Below are 20,757 nucleotides of genomic sequence, written 5' to 3'. Positions count from 1 at the left end.
ATTTCGTAAAATTTCTTTGTTGGTTGATTGTTGTCTTATTAATTATTAACGTGGGATTTGAATATTAAATTGTCGAACATTGCTAACTCTCTTGTGGAACACACATTTCATCATAATGGATTTGTGCAGAACTTGCCTCGAAACTCCAGCCAATAAGAATATTTCGGAGTTGGAAAAGGACATTAATGAGGACAACAAAAACTACTACGACATCATGGTGTTTTGTTTAGATATCAAGGTAAGTTGTGCGTTTGTTTTCTTAAATTTTCATAGAAAGAGATATCGCCTGAGACAATAATGTCGCCCTAGGCGCTCTTATATTACATACTTCGTAAATAGTCTGGATTTGGGTTCAAGCCATACACCACCCGCTCTCAAGTTGAATATGTGCGCTTGTCGCGTGTTATCAGGAGGAAATCACAGTTTCGTCTCAACTATCACTTAATAATTTAACTATTTAACATTTGTGAAATGATTAATTCTAATAATTACAGGTTTTTCAAGACTCCAAAATAACGACGAATCTTTGTGACAACTGCTTTGGAAAAATCATATCTTTTTACAAATTCAAGGCACTCTCTTTGAAAAGTGATGCATATTTGAAATCTCTGCACCCAGCTTCATCTCTAGAGGACCAAAAACTATGTATACAGGGTGATGGAGATGGAATGAAAGAACACAAGAATCTGTTGGAAAGAGATGAGTATAGTCCCAGTTTAGTTGAAAATTGCATTAAAATAGAAATGCAAGTTGGGGATGATAATATGTTGGAAGAAGCAGAAAGTGCAATTGAGGATGAAGAGTCATCAGATGTTACAGATGATAGTGATGAAGATACATCGGAAGATGAATTTTCTGATGAAGAACCACTAAGTGTGTTAGAAAAAGTAAAATATAAAAATGTCTGGGATAGGTTTAAAAAAAATGGTAAGGGAACTATGAACTCAAGGATTTTACTTATTGCTTAGTAGGATACAATGCCCTAAATTTCGCTATCTACCTACCATTTTATGTCACCACTGAAATTATATGAAAGTTGAGGATCAATATAAAGAAAGGCACACTTTTGAATCTTTTATCCTATTTTTAGCAACAATATTGAACAGTTTTCAAGTCAAATAATGTATATGTTTATTTTATAGCACCAAAATGTAAAAAACGTAGCAGCCCCAAGAAAAAGCCGACCAGCAACAGAAACGTGGTACATGGGCGGCAGACATGTGAAGACTGCGGCATGTCGGTGCTGGACCTGAGGGCGCACTTGCTTACCCACCAGCCTAAAGACACGAGGCAGCGGCTGCAGTGCAAGGCTTGTCCGAAGATGTTCATCACCAGAGGGGGCCGGCGGAGGCATTACAAGATCAGGCATTTGGGTGTTAAGGCCAAGTGTGATATTTGTGATAAAGGTATGGTACTTTTGATAATCCTGGAGTGTATGTAATTGTAAGTTTCTTTAGTACTAGAGTTACAGACGGCCTACCGCGCTGTCACACTTACGTCAGGCGTCAGGCCGATTTCCTCGCTTGCGCCACCTGGCGGTCATATTTGTCCTAATAGACGCGTTTTGTTTGAGAGTGAATAATCTTCTGTACTTAGTACTATTATTTATTCTGTGCTTACGTAGCAATTTACAAGTGCGACAGAGAGGCAACACGTGGAACGTGGTTCGCAGTAGGCCCTCAGAATTAAAGATGATGCCAAAAACTCACCTCGTAATATTTAAACTGTATAAACCATTTCATTTGTCAAATTTGAATATGTTGCACTACTTTACACCTCTAAGTATTCCTTAATTAGTCTATCTATTCTGTCTGATTGTTCCAGAGGTAGTCCACCTATCAGTGCACAAGCTCCAAGTCCACAACCCATCCGCCTTACCGTTCGGGTGCGCCACGTGCGAGCGCCGCTTCGTGTGCAAACCCGCGCTTGACCAGCACATGACCAGCCACACGCAGCAGGCCGCGTTCGTCTGCGAGATCTGCCACAAGAAGTTCCGCGCGAAAGGACATCTCTCTACACACATGTGAGTGTTACAAGCTTCAACACAACCCATCGGCCTGACCGTTCAGGTGCGCCACGTGCAAGCGCTGCTTCGTGTGAAAATTCATGCTAGAACAACACATGACCAGCCACAAGAAGTAGGTCGTCTCTCTACTCACATGTGAGTGTCACAAAATATGACGTAATATGAATACTTCAATTCATTGGTGAAAATAAGTAATTCACTACTTTAATTAATAGTTAATACCTATTCAGCAACGCAGTCTTTGTCAATATTAAAACCAGCCACCACACGCCAATTGAGATTTGATCCAGGGTGATTGTAAGGCCTCAAGCAAGAACTAAGATTTTCTTAATTTTTTTTTTTATTAAATAGGAAGCAAATAAGCAGCCATCGCCGCCCATGGACACAAGCAACATCAGAGGAGCCACATATGCGTTGCTGACCTGAGAACCCTAAATACCTGCTTCTTGAAGAACCCCATGTCATAGCGCAAGGGATTTGCTAGGTTACATATGTTTGTCGGCAGAAAATAATCCATATCTGTTTGTTACAGTCGGCAAGTCCATGAAAAAGAAAGGAAGCATCACTGTGAACTTTGTTCTAAGGCTTTCTTCTGCAAAAGTACACTTCAAGAACATTTACGGTAAATATTTTTAGCAAAAAGGTCGTATTGTACTTGTGTGACTATTGACTTGAGGTTCACTTCCATAGGAAGCACTAATTACTAAAAAAGTTGCATTATGAAAAACTCGACCTTACGCAATTTGATTTAAGAATCATTTTCACATGGACCTAGTCCTTAACACAAAAATCCATATTGATTGTTCTAACCCTAATTACTTTAAACTTGAGATTGATTTTCCACGACGCACATGACCAATAACTCTCAAAAAACACTGCCAGTAATACCAAAAAAGTTGCATTTATATAAACTCAACTTTACTACTTTAACTCAAGGTTCACTTTCGCAACCCCATTCGATCGAACGCGCTCTCCTACATAAAAAAGTCTTTACTAATGAATTAATCATTCTAAATTCAACCTAATCCCTCTAAACTTAAGGTTGACTTCCGCAGGACGCACGGCAACGAGCGAGTGTACCAATGCACCGAGTGCGGCGTGTCGTTCATGACGAAGAACTCCCTCCGGAAGCACCGGCTCGTGCACAGCGACCTCAAGCGGTTCAAGTGCGAGTTCTGCGACATGAGCTTCAAGTTGAACGGGTATGGCCGCCATTTTGAATTTTTTACAACAACTTGGAAAGCTGCAATTGTACTTCCATTCCAGTGTCCATGCGATTTGCCCACCCCTGCCCTATTGTGATGTATACCCAGAAGCGATTCAAGCGTCAAGTATAATTGACAAACTTCGTCCTCATTTTTGTACTATATGTTATATAACTTTATAATATCTGGGTGACGGAAAACATATAAGAACTCGAAAATGCGCGTTTTCCCAGAGATAAGACCTAGCCAGATCGATTTTTCGCCCCCGAAAACCCTCGTATAGCAAATTTCATCGAAATCGTTAGAGCCGTTTCCGAGATCCCCGAAATATATATATATATAAATAAATAAATAAACAAGAATTGCTCGTTTAAAGGTATTAGATTAGATACTCTAATTAGGCTCTAAAATCGTTGGTTTAAATCTTTCGGGTTATTAACGCTCACGGTGTATATTTGTAAAAAAGATATATTTTGTTCTATCGAAATCATTAACAAAAACCGGCCAAGTGCGAGTCGGACTCGCGCACGAAGGGTTCCGTACTATTACGCAAAAAAACGGAAAAAAAAATCACGTTTGTTGTATGGGAGCCCCACTTAAATGTTTATTTTATTTTGTTTTTTCATTAAGAATATAGAAGGCTTTATTCACGTATACAAAATCACCAGAGATGTACAAAATGGTTTTAAAAAAGCATTTAAATACAAAATGCAAAATACTTTTCAGATTTACTATTTCAAATGCAAAATACCAAATAGTTTTGCGTTTTGTATTTCAAATGCTAAATACAAAATAGGTATTTTCAAAATACTTTTTCAAAATAAAATACCTTTTGACCAAATCTCAGATATTTTTATTTATTTTAGGTACTTATTTATCATGAGATATAGAGACACAATGCCGAGCCAAACAAAAACGTCTAATAACATGGCACCTTATGCATGACATTTTGGTCATATTTATCAGTAGGTACGCGTATCAATAATGTAAATCATGTAAATGTTTACATTATCTAAATTATCTTGTTGTAGTACAGTACATAGCCGTTCCAGTATTGTAGGGATAACAACAACACTTCAATATCATAAAAGTAGGTAATCAAATCAAATCAGTAACCACTTCACCAGCACCAGCAAACAATAAATCAGTGAAATCGAATCGTCGGCGTCAGCGGCGTTGCGTTTCATAGCCATAGATCATGTTCGTCGTTTTCGTTTGACATTGACACTAGTCAGACATAATAGCCGGTTTAGACTCTCGCGCGATCCACGAGACGAGCCGCGAGCCGCGCCACGAAACGCGAGTGTAAGCGGTGGGCTCGCGGCTCGTCTCGTGGCTCGCAAGCTCGTCGATCTAATATAATTTAAACACTAACGGCACGGCATAAGGTTTATAACCGAATGACAAGCCGAACGCGAGTGCGTCGAGGCGAGCCACGAGCCAAGCCGCGAGCCGCAAGTCTAAACGACTATTGAGACCGTGCACGATGGCAGCGCCGCCTAGCGTTCGCAACGTGGTCGGCGCTGTCAAATAGCGAGCGCAACAAAATAAAGATTATTCCTTAAAAATATTTACTATAATGTACTTAACAACGTGCGGAATCTATTCGTATTTAATGTTAAATACACTTGGTTTTTGCTTTAGTGAAAACAGTAAGAATTATCTGTGTATTTTATATTATTCGGTCAATATCCTTCGTTGTTGTTTCGTTACAAATTCAATGAATAAACGCATGTTTCACTATGTTTTGATGACTCACTTAGTGATCCTTTTCCTGGGGATACGTACGATGCTTGCAATTATAAAAACTTTGACCTTTTTCACAGGTTTTAATCAACACATTTTATGTTAAAAATTTATGTTCTCCTGCTTAAGACACAATGTCTGTTGTGACACTTGTGACAGACGACAGATAACCCTACGTGCCAAAAGTGTGCTTTTGACGGGCTTTAAATAACTAATATTACAATCACTTAATGTTGGTACACTGTATTAGCTATTTTATTAACATACAAGAAAAACTCTGTGTTGACATAGACTAGATAAAATGTTTAGCCATTACGTTGTTAAGCCTGGAATAGTACTATATGGTATAAAAAGCTAATATCTAGCTCGGCGTTGAAAATATATAAAATTTACTATTACGGTTTCGTCCAGTATTATTGCAGTTTACCACACAATAGCTATCGTGACCAATTTTTATCGTAAGTATGATTATAAAGCTAAAATAACTGAGAAGTATGGGAATTGACAGAAACACTGATACCAATCTTGTCATTATTGGCCACATCAAGCGCTGCGATCGTTTCGGCTTCCCCTACGGGTGCTTTGCACTGCACTTGACTGGCATGGCTAGCAGTAGGCGCCTCTATCGGTCAAATTCGGCAATACAAGCGTCATTCGTTCATTTCATTTTGTTTGACTGGTAATGTTGGCTAAACTTAATCACAAAGTATTTTGCATTTTGAAATGAATGCAAAATGCAAAATACATCTCGAAAAGTATTTCAAATAAAATACAAAATGCTTTTTACTAAAAGGCATTTAAATGCAAAATACAAAATAGGTATTTTGCATTTTGTATTTGCATTTTAAATAGAAGTATTTCAAATAAATCGCATCTCTGAAAATCACAGCATATCATAATAAGTTATAAAATAGTATAAGTTTGTTGTTTTGTTTTTTTGTATTTGTTGTTAGCACAGAAATACATCATCTGTGAAAATTTCAACTGTGGTAGCTAGATGGTGACAGACAGACGGACAGCGGAGTCTTAGTAATAGGGTCCCGTTTTTACCCTTTGGGTACGGAACCCTAAAAACGTACACATAGTTATTGTTGCAGTTACCTCAAACTACACATGATCACGCACACAAGAGAACAGCGTTACTCCTGCCAGTACTGCGGGAAGCGGTTCGGCCGCGCCGACTCCTGCCGGCGACACGAGGCCGGACACCAGAAACAACCTGCAGCCGACTGAACACCCTGCCCGAATAGTGATACGGCTCAAAATCAAACGGCTGCTTTGAAACCAGATACGCGATCACCGAAGTGCACAAATTGCGGACATCTTTCTCTGACACTCTGATTACGCCTTGGAGTAAAAGAGAAAGCCCGCAACTTGAGAACGTAGGTGTTCGCGGTAGGCTCAGGTGCAGTTTCGTAACGTGGACGCAGTTAACATTTATTAAAAATACAACCTTAAAACGGAGTACTAAGGTTGTAATCATCTTGACACATATTTGTGAGAACAGTTGTACCTACCTACTGTTGTTACTATAGTGCAGCAGGTACTAATTTTAAGTTCTACTTACATTTGCTGCGCCATGTAACGACAAATGCTGTCAGATAAACAGTATAAACTGATGCTGAAAAATATAGGGGGGAGAGGTTTATTTTATATTCGAGGCTTCATTGAAAGCAAAATTGTATTATATTAAAACATTATTTATACAATTCACCAGTTTATGTACCTAATTAATGTTATTTATTCAAATAAAGTGTAGTATTATCCTAGTTTTTTTTATCCGTAACACACACTGGCTGTTATATAACGTTACTAGCGACCCGCCCCGGCCCCGCCCCTTCCTCTTGCATCACTATCTATTCGAAAAAACCGCATCATAATCCGTTGCGTAGTTTTAAATATCTAAGCATACATACAAACAGACAGACAGCGGGAAGCGACTTTGTTTTATACTTTGTAGTGATGTGACATTGTGTGAAAAGGACAGCATGATAAAACACTCATTATCAACATGCAATCCCAGTCACGATAACGACAAAGCAGGGTTAGGACCTAAGCAGTCCCTTTTATACTCTCCTCGACAATATCCTTCACAATTTACCGTTCATCACATACTTACCCTAGTAAGACCCTAGTACCTAATATATTATAGTTTGTCAAAGGATTGTCTCATTTCAAACAGACAGAGAGAATCATACTATCTTTGTCTTACACTAGTACTAGCACCCAAAAGAAAACTATGAGTATAGTTTTTTGTTCTTATTTACTGACAATTTGGTTTGACCAACTATACTTACTTTACTCTTTGCCTAGTACCCTACACAGAATGCGAACCTTTTGAGCCAGCTATATTATGCGCCACGTGCAATGACAGAAAGCGAGCTGGTGGCATAACCAAACCAAAGAGTAAAGTAAGTATATAGGTAAAGAGAGCCCTCTTGAAGCATTTTATGGAAACTCATTTGAACGCACCATCTCTGATTCTCCGCCGAAACTAAGTATGTTTGTGTGCGTGCACAACTACATATGCATCCATACGTGTACTTTCGTTCCACATAATATTAGGTCTACTTGGGCGGTTTACAAGTCCATTTTTTGTTTGGTTTCTTGTAACAAAAACCTTTCATTGTTTACAAGAAATCAAACAAAAAATGTACTTGTAAACCGCCCAAGTAGACCTAACATTATGTGGAAAAGGTTAATGTTATCAATAATGGAATAAAGAAAAAAACAGAATATTAAATTCAATATGTTTATTGCATACATGTTTTACATCACATTATCGCTAGGAAAGTACAATTTTAGGTAAACAATAGAAAAGAAAGCGAGTGTGGTGAAAAAGCATTCACACACAAGAAAATACATGTTAATAAGAAAATTTGAATAATTTACTATGCACAATACAAGCACATAGTCTAGGCATTGTAGCAGATTTATCGATAGTGGCGTAACTTATCAAAAGTAGGTACTTATTAGATACCTACCACGAAATAAATTTACTCTAAAATAGCGTCCATATTGCACAAAATAACACAGAACTCAACGCACTTTCTGGAGGTTTTCACAACAGGGCATGGCAGGGCAGGGCAGGCATGTGTTTTCATTCGGGCTTTAATCTAATTTCAGCACCATAACCAAACCATAACGAAGAAAATGGCTCAACCATCACTAAAATATTTTTAATTTACGCTCTTACAGTGACAGCTAAAAAATTGCATGTCTTGGCCATACACCTAGTATTATATACTTAGATGAGCTATACGCGTGCGTCCGTGAGGGACAGAACATACGTAATGCGACCAAATTAAAAACACGTTTTGACGTTCCTGACAACCTACCAAACATAACCTACGTAATTTGGTCGGGTTATTTCAAAAGCGCTTTCTCTGCTACTCATACTAAAAGTTCCATAAGTGCAAAGCGCTTTCTCTGCTACTCATACTAAAAGTTCCATAAGTGCATCTTGTTCGGTCAACTGGCTCCTCGCCCATTTCATCTATATATGATTGTACCTCTATGGTCTTGTTTGTTTTTTTTTTTTTGATTTTATGGCCTGGTTACGAGACCTTTAAGCCAATCTATGGTCTTGGCGGTTATGCAAGTGTTGCCAGCATAAACAAACAGCATAATTAAATCACATTTTAACAAAATTCTTATTTTTTCGTGAAATTAATTGAAAATTATAATAATTAAAAATATTAATTCGTACTTATTTTAATTTTAATATTAATGCCACTAAAATTATATGAATTTTATAGTGCCATCTGGTGACGTAGTTTGTGTAATCGGAAGTCAACTTTACGCAATAGTATGTTGTCGGGGGCAAAATATAGAAATCGCCTGCATCTTTACTGACGTTAACTACATTTCTAGTGTCCCCCCCCTGAACCAAACGCAAAGTGCTTGCTGTCAAAATTTCATTGTTGTATTTTTTTTTGTGTTTTTATGGATGGTTTATGGACTTTATTGTGTGGGTTGTGGGCCTTAGTTCAAAATAGCGAATTATAGCTATTTTTCTAAGTGTATGCGTCGGAAATTAATTGCAATGATAATTTGCAGAACCTGCCTAACATCTCCAGCCAATAAAAATATTTTGGAGCTGGGTCAAGGTATAGAAGATGATAACCGACAGAGCGTCGATATCATGGCATTTTGTTTAGATATTAAGGTAATAAAACTAATAAATTCTATTGAAGGCTTTATATATATGTACTACATAATACAGATAAATAGTAATAGATTATTTAATAATCGGTTCGATAGCAGCAGACGACGCCCAAATTGCCAAGTGTCGCAAATATGCATTTCTGAAAACTAATTATATATTTGCGGCACTTGCAATTGAAACTCTCAGTCCTTGGTCGTCAGACACCAAAAAACTAGTTAAAGAAATTTCTACCAAACTAGTCTGGGTGTCTGGCGACCTACGAGCGCTTTTTTTGCCCAAAAACTCAGCCTCACTGTGCAGAGGGGGAATGCGGCCAGTGTCCTAGGAACAATGCCTCAAGCCAATTTAGGGTTGGATTTTTAATTTATTTTGTTATTTAAGTCCTAGATTACCTATGTTTAAAATGTTACATTATCGGTTCGAATTTCAGATTACAGAAGACTCTAATATAACAACGAGTCTATGTTACGACTGCTATGGAACAATAATATCGTTTTACAAATTTAAGACACTATCCTTAAAAAATGATGCATATTTGAGATCCCTGTACGATGAGCAATTGAAAGACCAAAAGATTTCTTTTTATGTAAACGAGAACGGCGTAAAACACGCAAATTTCTTGGAGTCTGATAATTACGGTCCACATTTAGTTGAAGATGGCAATACAGAAATGAGAACAGACGTGAAATATGAAGAAACGTTTGGGGATTGTCAAACATATGAGAGCCATGACAAAATAGAAGACTTCTTCTATCCATCAGTTTCCATTAGTAGCGAGACTAGCGAGCCAGCCCCACTTATGGATGCAGATGATGATAATGGGTGTAGAGATGCAGGAGAGTCATCTAGCAAAGTAGAGGATATTAAAAGTAAAAATATTAAAAAGGCTAACAGAATGGGTAAGATGTACTCTTTAAATTCTTTCTGAACATTTTTGTGTCCCACTGTTGGCTAACTGCCTCCCGTCTTTTTCTCACCACTCTTTCAGATCCTTGAGATAGTTTAATTTAAGATCCTAGAGATAGTTCGAAAATTATATGCATATGTTTATGATACTGACTCTGGCTCTGACTCCATAAAGTATAAGTTTACAGCAACCTAAGCCAAGACACTTGTGTTTGTTTGAATAAAGAATTAAGAATCATATGTGTTTTCCCAACATTCCATATAGAATGCCTTTAAGTAGGCATAAGTTTTCCTAAGTATGTAGTGATCACTCAAACTCTTGTTTCTGTACTTTTGAAATAAATAAAAAAACTGTTGATGTTATACATTAACCCCATTCCATTAATTATGTTTTATCCCTTTCTTACAAATACATAAGTCAAAACAAAATGACAAATAAGGACAAATTATTATTAGCTAATTGAGGTTTGCAGCGCGTTTATAAATAAGGGGGTTAATCTGTTTCATTCTCCTGTAGCACCAAAACGTAAAAAACTTAGCTCCAAGAAATCAGCAAAAAAGATAAAAGGCCTGAAAGATGATGTAAAGGTGTCGCCAGGGCCTCATACCTGCGAGCAATGTGGCGTAACCGTGCTTGACATCAAGTCACACTTGTTGACTCACAAGTCAAAGGATGAACGGAAAATGCTGAAGTGCAAGGCCTGCCCTAAGCTGTTTCTTACCAGAGGTGGTAGACGCAGACATTTCAAGATCCACCATTTAGGTCGAAAGAACAAGTGCGATATTTGTAATGGAGGTAAGTAGAAGCAACAATTTATGTGAATTGAATTAATTGTGTAAATGCTAAAGATGTTGGTTCATAGCCAGCTTCAACCACTGGAGAGCCTAGTTAATTTTTGTATATGATATCTACATCACTGTCTATGATGTTTAAAAGTTACCCATTTAGCATTTCTTTGTCAACGGTATCACATAATAAATAATAGTACTAGGTACAGAAGATTCACTCTCTAACAAAACGCGTCTATTACGACAGATATGACCGCTAGGTGGCGCAAGCGGGAGCAGGCGTCAGTTCCGTAGCGGTGCGCGGCAACTACTATGGCTAGACACCAAAATTGGTGTGGGCCGCACGTACTTGTAGGTACTTGTAGCGACGCAACGAAATCGCGGAGTGAGCCACGCCTGTCGGTATATGAACAACTTGCCTACAAATTTGACAGCCGCTACTTACCAATAGTTGAATGTGATTTCCGTTATATTGCAGTGTTTGATCGATTGATTGAATTCGTTGCACCTTAGTGTAGCGCAATAATCTAAAAATCGCATGCAATTATGGCTGAGGCGAGTAGAGTTTAGTAAATATTTACTCGCTATATCGTAATTCCGTATGGAATTCGTATAGGAGGTGCAAGCGCATATTGCTTGCCTTTAGAGTTTTTCAAAGACGCCTAGTCTTAAAAAGATGGCATATAGTTGAGAAATTGGGACGGGTTCCACCTTGGCGGGGTGGCCAAGGGGTTCAAGGCGTTAGCCCGGATTGCTAAAGACGCCGGTTCGCATCCGGGCTTCGTCACTTTTTCTTTAATATATGACATCTATTTCAGTTCATAAAAATGTACTGTTCCAGATTATGTTCATTTGGACATACACATCAAGCAAGTGCACAAGAAGGAGGAACTACGGTTCGCCTGCGAGACGTGCGGGCGCCGGTTCGTGTCCCGGCCTGCGTTGGAACAGCACATGTACTCGCACGCCGAGACCATCGATAAACAGTTTAAATGTGACCTCTGCCCCAAGAAGTATGCGTTCAAGAAGTGTCTCACAGACCACATGTAGGTATTTAAAATATAAACTTTAGGAAAAGTATTATAACCCTGAACTTCTATCTATCTATTAGATATGAGCGCCGATAGGCATTTACCCGGCGGCGGCGCGCCGGTCAAAATTGGTCGGCGGCGGCGGCGAATCGGCGGCGTGGCCTTGAAACACATTCGATTAATGAAAAAAGGAATCAGACCAAAAAATTACCGAAAAAACATGTTTTAGCTGTAAGAAAGTTATAAAATAAATGCATTTTTTATTTTCAAGGATAATTTATTGAATAATGGTAAGTACGAAAAAAGTTTTATATCGTATAAACTGTGGATAAGCGGTATCGCGCGGCATCAGAGGCGGTCTTAATCTTGGCGAGGTTCTGGCCAGAAGATCTTAGCGAGGCCCTTATCTTTTGTGCTAAGTTAAAAATTGCGGATTGGCTGTATCAAGGAAACGTCGACAGTCCAAAGAAAATCGAGCTCCGTCATTAACCAATACCGACCCAACAAAACCGATTTATGTCAAAAAGTGACGCCCAAGGCCGAGCTCCATGTAACACCGACCAGACCGAGGCCAGAGGATGAGCTGCAGGTAAGCATACAGCTAAGAATCGAACGCCAAGTGTGAGCTTGGCTGACGGCCGAACGCCTGGACCGCTGATTACGGCGCGCTTCTGTGCGAGGCCGAGCTACAAGAGAGCAGAGCGAGGGCGAAGGCCGATAAAGACCGAAGCCATAGTGTTAAAGATCTGGAGCTTTCCTGCGGGCGCATTCGTGCGACGCCAAAGGCCGAGCTGCAATGGAGCTAAGATCAGACGACCAATGCTCAAGCGTTTTAAAAGAGGCCGAAAGTTGAGCTCCAAACAGAGCCAAAAACTTGCAGGTTCAGATAGCAGCTTACTTCCATGCAAGCGATGCAAGGCCAAAGATTGAGTTGCAAGAGAGCAAAGTTTGAAATTTGAACAGTGGCCAAGTTTAAATGAGACTCGATTCCGACGCCCTTCCGTGCGAAGCCAACGGCAGGACATTTGGACGTGGAAACCATTAATATCTCAAAAATAACCCCTTTTATACCTTTTAAAGACGTTTAATCATGCTTGCAATGGTTTAATTCGCGGTAAATGAAGGATGGTTAATAGCTGGCAAAATTAGTTATGTATTGGGTCGATAATCCAAAGATGTGGGTTCGAGTCTCACGTTAGCCAGAGTTGATCACAGTTAATTTTTTCATTGTGATTGACTTATGTCTAGTGTATATACACTCTATAAATTGTAATGTAGAACGTTCCACAATAAAAATGGAAGGAAATCAGTATGTTTATTACGAGCATATTGATGTTTAATTTGATATTAAATAATTTCGTTTCCCCAAGACTAGTAGCGCGGTTACTAGACAGATAAATTTGCATTTACCTTCGATATATTTGAATTATATGGGCCTAAAATACCTTTTGAATGCATATAAACTATTCAAAGTGGCGTCGTTAAAGATCTAAACTCGATTGAATATATATTAGCTGATTCTGAAACCTCTGAAAGTAGTAAGGCTTGTTCACGGAAAAAAGTAGCCACCTAAAGTTGAGTCTTCTTAGGTATATAGAAACTTTATGCAATGCTACTATCTGACATTCCAAAATAAGTATGATTAAGTTTAAGAAAAAAATATATTAGTTGTCATTGAGTAAATAAAATCAAAATGCCGAGAATAAATGAAAATATTCGTAAACTAATTATAGTCGCCTATTGTACAGAAAAGGGTATTTCGATGCGACAACTCGCAAAACGATATAAAATATCCAAAGACGGTGTGCGAAAAGTTATAAATAAGTTTGGGCAGTTTAATATGCTAGGTGATCTCTGATCTGCCAGGTCGCGGCCGCAAAAAAGGCTGCGTGAAGCCACAATTAGACGCGGCAATAGTTGACTTGTTCTGCCGAAATCCGTCGGCCTCTACCCGAGATGTAGCCAAAAAGCTGAAGACTTCGGTTGGAAACGTGCAAAATGCTAAAAAAAGAAATAATTTACAGACCAGAAAGAAACAAAAAATCCCAAAAAGGACCCCTGCCCAGCTCGAAAGAGCGAAATCTCGAGCTAAAACTTTGAACAAATTTTTAACTCAAAATCGCGACCGATGCATTTTAATGGATGACGAAACCTATGTAAAAAAAGATAACCTTACCGGGGCCTCAGTTTTATACATGTGCTGCTGGCGAGGATGTTTCGGAAGAGCATAAGTCCGTGGCTTTTGAAAAATTCGCTCCTAAAATCTTAGTATGGCAAGCTATAGCTCATGCGGGCTTAAGAGTTCGAGCTTTTTCACTACCGGGACAATCAACGGCGATGTTTACCGACAGGAGTGCGTTAAGAAGCGAATTTTGCCGTTATATAGGAAACATGCACGTCCTCCAATATTTTGGCCTGATTTAGCTTCAGCTCATTATGCTCAAGCCACTTTAAATTTGCTCGATAATGAGAATGTTGTTTATATTGCAAAAAACATGAACCCGCCAAATTGCCCAGAACTTCGCCCGATTGAAAGGTATTGGGCAAACATCAAGCGATACCTTCTCAAGAAAGGTGCAGTAGCCGACAGTGAAGCTGATTTCAAAAAAATATGGAACGCGGCCGCTCGTCAGTTCACTAACAGTTCAATAAGAACGCTAATGGCAGGCGTTCGAAAGAAAGTAAAACAATTCGTCAACTCTTAGGGTTTCTACAATAAATGCATTGTATTTTATTTTCTGAATGTTTACACATATAATTATTTGTTTTTGTTTTCAGTAGCGTAAGAAGTAAAAGATTTATTTACATTTTCCTATGGCTACTTTATTTCGTGAACAAGCCTTATTAACTACCAAGGTCACGCCGAAGTCACGCCGATAGCGCAGCGTCGGCGGCGGCGGCGCGAAAATTTTGTCGGCGGCGGTGGCGCGCCGGCGCGGCGCTCATATCTACTATCTATATAGCTACTAGCTTTTGCCCGCGACTTCGTCTGCGTGGAGTTAGTAATTTGGGAAGCTTATTTTTATATTATAATCGGCTTTTCATCGATTCCCCGTACAAATTTCCACCCCCCTTTTCACCCCCTCAAAGGATGACTTCTGGGATAAAAACTACTTTATGTCCTTCCCCGGGACTCAAACTATATCTATACCAAATTTCATCAAAATCGGTTCAGCGGTTTAAGCGTGAAGAGGTAACAAACAGACAGACAGACACACTTTCGCATTTATAATATTATTAGTATGGATTTATTTCCGATCCTTGGGTTTGTACCCCGGTTATTGGCGGTTATTAAGTCGATATTATCATTGATTTTTTTGCAAACTACAATATGTCCCGCAGTTCGGTGTGCCTTTTGGCATAGGCCTCTTCCAACCTTCTCCACTGTATTCTGTCCTCTGCAACTCTGGACCAATAAGGCCCCAGGGTTAAGCGGATTCCATCTACCCATCTTGTTTTTGGATGTCTTTGTTTTCTACTTCCGTCTCTTGGGTACCATAGGGTAACTTACCCTGCGGGTCCAGCACGGTTCCATTTTTATCGACTATCACTATGCCCGTCACTTTCGCACTTACATACTTGTTAGAACGTGACAGGCATGGTGATAAACGATAAAAATGCGACCGTGCTACTAGGGCTGGACTTATGGGGCTATCATTACAAAACAGATGGAACCAATGGGTTTCAAATTGTAACCTACTTGCTGTTTGTTTTAGAAAGCGAACCCATGAATGTCGAAGAAATTACCAGTGCGAACACTGTACCAAAACGTTCTACGCCAGAAATGAGTTAGTAAATCATTTAAGGTAAGCATTTTTATATGAAATATCTCGTCTACTTTTTCATATGTATTTATTTGTATGAGTTAAGTAAAAAAATATGTTTGGGTATGTTCTAAAATGATCCCTTAATTTCTAGAATAAAGTTGCAATGGAAAAGTGTATTTCTAAACTTTCAACATTTATATTGTAACCTGTTGAAATTCACATGAAACGAAAAATCGATTATGTCCGTTATGTTTACGGTTAGGTTACCAGATCCAAATTTGGAATTTCCTGACAAAAACCCTGATTTGCGAAAATTTTTCCTAACGCTCGTGTCGGCGGGCGACGGGGGGTCTAGCCGTATGCGATATATATGTATGATTGATAAGTAAATTTGAATCTTCTTCTTCTCGTGTCGATGGTTTCAGACTGTGCGGGACCAGAAGGTAGCGACACTTATCGCCCTGTCTGTCGCATCACGGAGGTCCTGCTCAGAGCAGGCATGCGGGCACGCTGGACAGGATATCATGTGCTCCATCGTTTGTGGGGCCGTCCCACATGGGCATTGGGTATCTGAGCCGCTTAGAGCGCCCCACTTCAGCATGTTCTCTTTGCTGCGGCCGACCCGGGAGCGAAATCTGTTCAAGGCTTTCCAGATCGGCCACGGCTGCCTATGCCCAGCGGGAAGCGTTTCAGCGGGGCGAACGTAGTCGTCAGGGGGGGCGCGGGTACTTTCCCATTGGGCTAGTCGATTCTGGGACGGCGGAATCCGGATGGCTGCAGTACACCGCATAAAGCTCCTACGGCTCTTCAGACGAGACGGTGGTACCTTGTGGCCGTGGAGAGGATGCCTTGGGTCTTGTTCCTGCTTCATTTTTTCGACGCTACACGCCACTTCTCTGCGGGTTTCCGGGGGCGCAATTCCTGCCAGAGGGTATAGCTTATTAAGCGGAGTCGGTTTAAGGCATCCGGTGATTATGCGGCAGGTGTCATTAAGCGCCGAGGTAACTTGTCCTGCGTGGGTGGAGCGGTGCCACACCGGGCACGCGTATTCGCCAGCTGTATAGCAAAGAGCCAGACCAGTAGTGCGAAGGGTGTGCGCAGACGCGCCCCAGTGGGTTGAAGTGAGTTTCCGCAGCAGACAGTTTCGCGAACTAACCTTCTGACGTGTTTTTACACAGTGGCTCTTAAAGGACAGCGTTCTGTCTAGCGTTATTCCGAGGTACTTTGGGCATGGGCAGTGTTCGATAGCGACTCCGTTCCAGGCAACATTAAGCTGCCTATTTGCTTCCCGGTTTCGTAGGTGGAATACGCACGACTGAGTTTTTAGGGGGTTTGCTTTCAGGCAGTTCATCTCATAGTACCTCGTTAGGCCCTTTAGAGCCGCTGACAGTGACTTTTCTGTACCCTCGAAGCGGTCACTTTGAGCCGCGAGTGCCAGGTCATCTGCGTATGCGAATCGCTGGGTTTCCTGCTGGGCTGGTTGATCATTGGTGTATATGTTAAATAGCATCGGGGCGAGAACACTACCCTGCGGGAGACCATTTTTCTGCGAGCGCCAGCGGCTTTTTTCAGATTGCAGGTGTACTTGAAATCGGCGGTTGTGGAGCAGTTCGCGAAGAACGTTCGTGAATCCAGCATCACCCGTCATATCCTTAACCTTTAAGAGCAGCCTTTGTATATTCACCGTGTCGTATGCGGCTGTTAGATCCACAAAGACCACTCCTGTAACCAGGCCAAGCTCGAACCCGTCCTCTATGTGTTGTGCTAGCTTTAACGTTTGGCTCGAGCATGACTTTCCCGGGCGGAATCCTGCTTGTTCTGGGATTAGTTGCGGTTCAATAATCGGAACGAGGCGGTTCAGGAGTAATCGCTCTAGCAGCTTATAAGTGTGGCACAACAGAGATATGGGGCGGTAACTTTTCGCATCCGAGGGGTCCTTTCCTGGCTTGAGGAGTGCGATTACTTTCGATTTGCGCCATGCTTTTGGTATTTTGAGTGACGAGAGACAGCTATTGTACAGTTCCAGGAGCCAGTTCCTGGCTTTTGGCCCAAGGTGTTTGATCTGCTCCACGGTCAGGTCGTCAATGCCGGAAGCTTTACCATTTTTTAGTGATTTCATGGCAGTCTCAAGTTCATGGTGGGTAAAGGGCTTGTTTAGATTGGTGCAAGTTTGATGGTTAACGGGTACTGGTGTCAGTTTGGGCAAGCGGCCAGTGGGTTTGCCGTTAAGCAGAAGTTGTGTAGCTATCTGGTTAGCCGAGACTTGGCCTGGGTTTGTTGGTGGAGGTGGTTCACCAGTGAGTTTGCGCAAATTTGACCACGCTTTCTTGCTATTATGGGTCATATCGATATTGCTTACAGCTTCGCACCATTTATCCCTTCTGTTAGCCGATATTTCGCGCATCAAATCTTCCCCCGTCGAAATAGTCTCTTCAGAGAAAGGGTCATGACAATATAGTGTTTCGTAGGCCTTTAGAAGATCCGAAGAGGTAGAATTAAGCCCCGGAATATGGTGTACACGACATCCCCTTGGTATGCATTGACACGACACGGTTCGGATTAGTTTTATGAAGTTGTCGTATTCCGATGCCCTTGGCAGCAGTCCGTCCAGGTTTTTATCTAATCGATTCGTAAACTCGCTCCAGTTGGCTTTTTGAAAATTAAAGCGACGACGGAAAGGGACTTTGACGGGTTGCACAACAGCTTGGATCCGGCACATCAGAGGTCTATGTTGCGTTCTCGGTATCGGTTTGCAGACTGTTTTGACACACTGAGGGCTTATTACTTCGCTAACAAATATTAAATCTGGATTGTAGCCACGCTTCCAACGCCCGCTGTTGAAGGAAGACGGTAATTTAGGATTGTGAAGGAGTACTAGCCCGTTTGCTTCTGCCCATGCTTCTACTCTTTCACCATCTGGATTAGAATCTCGATAACCCCATGAAACGCTGTGGCTGTTAAAATCGCCCAAAACAATTCTCGGCCGGTGGTCGCCGGGTGGGGATACGTCCCAAGGTTGGAATGTCTGTGGAGGCGGCTTGTATACAGACGTGATCGTACACTGGCCGATATCCAAAGTTATCAACTCCATTGTTTCCCGTACGACACAAGAAGAGGAAGTGATGCGGGTCTCAGGTCTTGTGAAAACTGCGCTGCCGTGTTTTGCGTGAGGGATTTCAGCGGCAAGTGTCAGTCCAGGTATGTGCGGCCGATGGTGGCCTGTGTCACGGTGGGTTTCCTGTATGCATAGAACGTCGCAATGCGTCTCGCGGCACATTTCAGAGAGAAGTTGTGCTTTGTCTTCCGAGAAGCCCTCTATGTTTATAGAGATGACAGTCAGGGCTGGCGCTGAAAAGTGCCTTTTTTGATCGCATGTATTTGTATTCGCATTGGAACTCAGTGAAACCATCGTGGTGGAAGGATTCGCCGGTCAGTATAAGTGTTGACCGTTGCCCGGGGTGCGCCAGACGCTGGGATATCTCGTAGAAAATATCAATTGCTTGTAGTGCGTCGTGCGGGGAGGCTCCTTCCATGCACCCCAATTTGAATAAAGTACCTTTACACACGTAACAAAAGGTGTAGGTACAATTTCAACAACTAAATCTATCAATTTTAAATTTTTGCTCTAAAATCGTTCGCTCGTAACTTGTGCGTTTCCGATAAGGGTTACGATGACGCATTGTATATGCCTTCAACGGCGAAAATTAACCTTTGTGCCTATGTGGGTATTTAAAAATGACAACGTAAATTCGACCTCACACTCTTCTTATTAAGATTCAATTTTGCGCAGGATGCATACACAGGAGCGCCCATTCCAGTGCAGGGAGTGCGGCAAAGCCTTCGCGTGGAGGAGGGCGCTAGCGTCGCACATGCTCATCCATAGCGGTGTCAGGGACTTCAAGTGTCAACTCTGCGACCAGGGCTGCAGAACTACTTCGTAAGTCAACCAACATTTTGAAAGCTTACTTGGAAGGGGGCGCTTTGAGCCCACATACTGTACACAGACATCAGAGACTTCAAGTGTCAATACAAGCTTCAGGGTGGTTTAGTAATAACCACATCACACTAGCGTCTTTTGAGCGTCGGCGTCTAAGTATAAGGCCTGAGTGGACGCTCGAGCTGGGCGTGCAGCGGGGCGGGGCGTGCGGCGTGCATGTTAAACAAATGCAAACGTAGCGGCCTTAGTGCACGCCGCTCAAATCACTTGTGAGCTCGACGCCACGCTGCACGCTCCGCCGAACGCTCCGCTTCGAGCGTCCACTCGGGCCTTACACTTATCAATTCTATGGCTGCTACTTGACATAACATTGGCGCAACTGGGCAGCGACGCCATTTTCCATAGCGCTGACAAGACGCCGACGCTAGTGTAGGGTGACCCTAAGTCAACCGCCATACAGCCCATGGAATATCAACCTTGATGCATTCCCACAAGGTTCACGATGAGGCGCCGCGCAAGATAGGCGTAGTGTTCAAAGAATTAAGCAAATTCTAAAAGGACCAGCAAACGCTTAAGCGGAATAGCAAAAAGTGAAAATAATTGTATCAGAGTCGGCCTAAGCTAACTCTGCAAGTCTGCATAACATTTGTAAAGTACAAAGGTAACAAAGTATGGCCATGTCATCATAAATATTTTTATATTGTTTTTTTTTTATATAAGGATATTCTTACTCAAATTGACTCTTGACGTTTATCATGACATGCCCGCTTCAGAGTTAGCACATACTCTAAGTGGTTTCTACTTTGCAGCGACCTGAAGACCCACATGATCACCCACACGAAGGAGAAGCGTTTCTCCTGCCAGTACTGCGGCAAGCGCTTCGGCCGCGCAGACTCCTGCCGGCGACACGAGGCCGGACACCAGAAACAACCTGCAGCCGACTGAACACAATTTCTATATAGTTATACTAGCGACCCGCCCCGCACGGGTTAACAAATTATACATAAACCTTCCTCTTGAATCACTCTATAGTAACGGCACCAGTCATGGGACATTTAAGAGGAAATTTGGAGTATTTGTGATATTTCCCTGATACATGTAAAAGTTCTACCGCTTAGCTTGTTAAAAGATGAATATCCTATCCTTCTTTCATGTTTCAGGCGTGTTGTATCAAAGATACTG

At 41.4% G+C, this 20,757-nt stretch overlaps 1 protein-coding gene across 2 annotated transcripts; it reads left to right on the top strand.

Moving 5' to 3' along the window:
- The first annotated feature begins 30 nt into the window (after window positions 1-30).
- Window positions 31-20,545, top strand: LOC134650913 (gastrula zinc finger protein XlCGF46.1-like). Of its 2 annotated transcripts, none has more exons than XM_063505863.1 (7): window positions 31-238; window positions 495-927; window positions 1,143-1,406; window positions 1,825-2,023; window positions 2,559-2,648; window positions 3,082-3,228; window positions 20,385-20,545. In XM_063505863.1, exons 1-7 carry the CDS (start codon window positions 116-118, stop codon window positions 20,518-20,520), a joined length of 1,392 nt encoding a protein of 463 aa, XP_063361933.1. In that variant the 5' UTR covers window positions 31-115; the 3' UTR covers window positions 20,521-20,545. The 2 variants fall into 2 exon arrangements, with proteins under 2 accessions (XP_063361933.1, XP_063361932.1); XM_063505862.1 differs by lacking the exon at window positions 20,385-20,545 and adding an exon at window positions 6,075-6,260.
- The last annotated feature ends 212 nt before the right edge of the window (window positions 20,546-20,757 follow it).

Source organism: Cydia amplana, chromosome 9 (assembly GCF_948474715.1).
Source record: "Cydia amplana chromosome 9, ilCydAmpl1.1, whole genome shotgun sequence".
NCBI lineage: Eukaryota > Metazoa > Arthropoda > Insecta > Lepidoptera > Tortricidae > Cydia > Cydia amplana.
Note: the sequence above shows the minus strand (reverse complement) of the source record. Positions and strands in the feature narration are given on the sequence as shown.

What these genes read in the sequence shown, in the direction of transcription:
- LOC134650913 (XM_063505863.1), top strand. Translation starts at nt 116, where the DNA reads ATGGATTTGTGCAGAACTTGCCTCGAAACTCCAGCCAATAAGAATATT. An exon ending in TGTTTTGTTTAGATATCAAG is followed by an intron (nt 239 to 494) that starts GTAAGTTGTGCG and finishes TAATAATTACAG; the next exon opens with GTTTTTCAAGACTCCAAAAT. An exon ending in GGATAGGTTTAAAAAAAATG is followed by an intron (nt 928 to 1,142) that starts GTAAGGGAACTA and finishes TTTATTTTATAG; the next exon opens with CACCAAAATGTAAAAAACGT.